The following is a 2,752-nucleotide window of genomic DNA, read 5'->3' on the forward strand; positions in this document are numbered from 1 at the left end:
CTTAGCCAGGATTAGAACTGGAGACCTGTGAATCCTCGTTGGGTACCTTCCATGATTTTAAGCTATGAATATACAAGACAATACGTGGATTGATTCCCTTTTACCAAGACATGAGCAGTTTTCTTTTGGTTTGGTATGTTATGGCTTATTCTGTTGGCAGAGTCTCAGTTTTCTGGCATATTAACGTACCTCTATGTTCATGCAGAATGAATGTGTTGAAGATAAGAAATATCATGTGATGCATTCAACACAATGTCAAGTTTTCCTTAATGTCAAGGACGCAATTCTGTTCATTGTCTCTCTCAACACTTCCTTTACCTTCTCATTCCTTAAGCTGTAAATAAAAGGGTTCAGAAGAGGGGTCACTACTGTGATGAGGACAGCCGCTACCTTGTCAAAATCCAGTGAGTATTTTTGATTTGGTCTCACATACACAAAGATGTTGCTCCCGTAAGCAATGGAGACGACAGTGATGTGAGCGGCACAGGTAGAAAAAGCTTTTTGACGGCCTCGGGCTGAGGGCATTCGCAGGATGGTAGAAATGATGTAGCTGTAGGACCCAGTAGTGAATGCAAGGGAGCTCAGGATGACCAGGGCAGAGAGAAGAAAGTTTATCTTCTCAATTAGGCGAGTATCTATACAGGCCACCTGTAGAAGAGGGGCAATGTCACAGAAAAAGTGATTAATTTCTTTCCTACAGTAAGGTAGCCTTGTCACTACGATGGTTGGTGCCATCACAGACAAGAAGGCTCCCACCCAGCATCCCAGAACCAGTAGGAAGCTGGTCCTGCTGTTCATGATGAGGGTGTAACGCAGGGGGTTACAGATGGCCACGTAGCGGTCAAAGGACATGACAGCCAAGAGGATAAACTCCACTGTCCCCAGAAAGAAGTAGAAATATGTTTGGGTGATGCAGCCTGCAAAGGATATGGTCTTCGTTTCTCCTAGGAGGCAGGCTAGCAACTTTGGGGTAACAACAGTGGTGTATAAAATATCCAGAAAGGACAAATTACTGAGGAAAAAGTACATTGGGGTTTGCAGGTGAGAATCAGTCCATATTAGAGAGATGATGGTAAGGTTTCCTGTTGCTGTTAATGTGTAAGTTAGCAAGAGAATCACAAAGAGGAGTATTCGAATCTCCAGGAGAGCTGGGAAGGCCATCAGGGTGAATTCCGTCACTGTGCTCCCGTTTCCCATAGCCATGGTCCCAAGGTGGGTAGGTTGTTCCCTGAAAAGAGAAGAAAAAGGGAATCAGCTTAGGTAATTTGATAAACATCTCTGCACAACATATTATTGAGCACATTTCATTTTAGGAGCTGAGTCATAGCACATAGTCCTTTACTGAAAATCATTTTTGTGTGGCTTTAGGAATGTCAAAATACTATTTAAATATATATTTTTTCCCACATAATTAAGGGATAAGATGGTAAAAAAAATCTCTCAACTTTCTTGTAGTTATAAAATTGTCTCCTACTAAATGGAATTTCTATTCTTTTCTTCTGTTCCGGTTTTGTTTTCCTAGCTAAAAATGTATCAAAATACTGCCTCAAATTTTAGCTGGAACTCTTTCTATTATTCCAGAATTTACAGTTACTGAGAGGGGACTCCTTTTTGATATTTTCAAGTCTTATCCATTTTTGTGACCTGTCTTGAATAAGAGGTAAAGACTCATTTGTGTTTGCTCTATTTGATGGTCTCCAGATTCAGGTTTTATATCCTTTCTCTAGTGCATATAGAACTATGAAAATAGTGCAGAGATGTTTATAGTGAACAATGGCTTATGGTTCCTATTGATCACTGGAGATGTCACCTTGGAAGGGAATAATGAATATCTTGTCTCTAGATAAGCTGTGTGAAACATGTTATATGCATCTGCTTGATTACTTGAGAAGATATTATATAGTATGATAAAATCAGAGAGACATAAATTATACCCAAGAAGGTAAAGTAGAGCTAATTAAGCTTACTTGATTTGTTTGATCAGGTGCAATCTTAGAACTGTGCCTTAAGACCATCCAGTTGTTCTTTATCATCTAAGAAATTATTTTTTAGCAGATTTCCTCATTTCAGGTTAAAAGTATATGCATTGTAACTCTGTCCTCGGTGCTTTCTTTGTCTACATTTCACTGAGCTCCTCCTTAATAGATGACTCACAAGCAGCTGCTCCCCACTTTGCTACTAATTGAGGGCTTGCCATTTTCCTTTTCCCACTTCTCCAGGATAAAAATTTGGCTTCCTGGTTTATTTTTTTTTTATTTTAAAAGGTTTTGTCCTATTACAAGAAAGACGCCTTCAGTTCAGAAAATTATAACATGAAGTCAAACTTCTGGAGATACAGTGACAAATTTTTTTGTTTGTTTGTTTTTGGTACCAGGGATTGAGCCCAGAGACACTTAACCACTGAGTCACATCCCCATCCCTTTTTTATGTTTTGTTTTGAGGCAGGGTCTTACTAAACTGCTTACAGTCTTGCTAAGTTTGAACTTGCAATCCTCCTGCCTCCTGAGCTGCTGGGATTATAGGTGTGCGCCATCACTTGGCTCCAGTGACAACATTTTGGTGCATAATATCTCCAGGTTATTTTGAAGGTCAAATTACATAACAATGTATCCCAAATTAGTCATACTGGCATCCCATTTTATAACTAACTCCTCCTTTCTTCCTCTTTTCTGTGTCTTATTTTTAAAAAATTTTATAATATATCATCTTTCCATGTCAATTACTAGAAGCCTGAACAATCATTTTTAAGGGC

At 39.1% G+C, this 2,752-nt stretch overlaps 1 protein-coding gene across 1 annotated transcript; it reads right to left on the bottom strand.

Moving 5' to 3' along the window:
• Window positions 1-255: 255 nt before the first annotated feature.
• On the bottom strand, window positions 256-1,197 carry Or6m1 (olfactory receptor family 6 subfamily M member 1). The gene has a single exon (XM_026402739.2). The coding sequence runs from the start codon at window positions 1,195-1,197 to the stop codon at window positions 256-258; it is 942 nt and encodes a 313-aa protein (XP_026258524.2).
• Window positions 1,198-2,752: the final 1,555 nt, after the last annotated feature.

The sequence above is a fragment of the Urocitellus parryii genome, chromosome 4 (assembly GCF_045843805.1).
Source record: "Urocitellus parryii isolate mUroPar1 chromosome 4, mUroPar1.hap1, whole genome shotgun sequence".
Taxonomy (NCBI): domain Eukaryota; kingdom Metazoa; phylum Chordata; class Mammalia; order Rodentia; family Sciuridae; genus Urocitellus; species Urocitellus parryii.

Coding starts and splice junctions, on each gene's coding strand:
- Or6m1 (XM_026402739.2), bottom strand. CDS start 1,197: ATGGGAAACGGGAGCACAGTGACGGAATTCACCCTGATGGCCTTCCCA.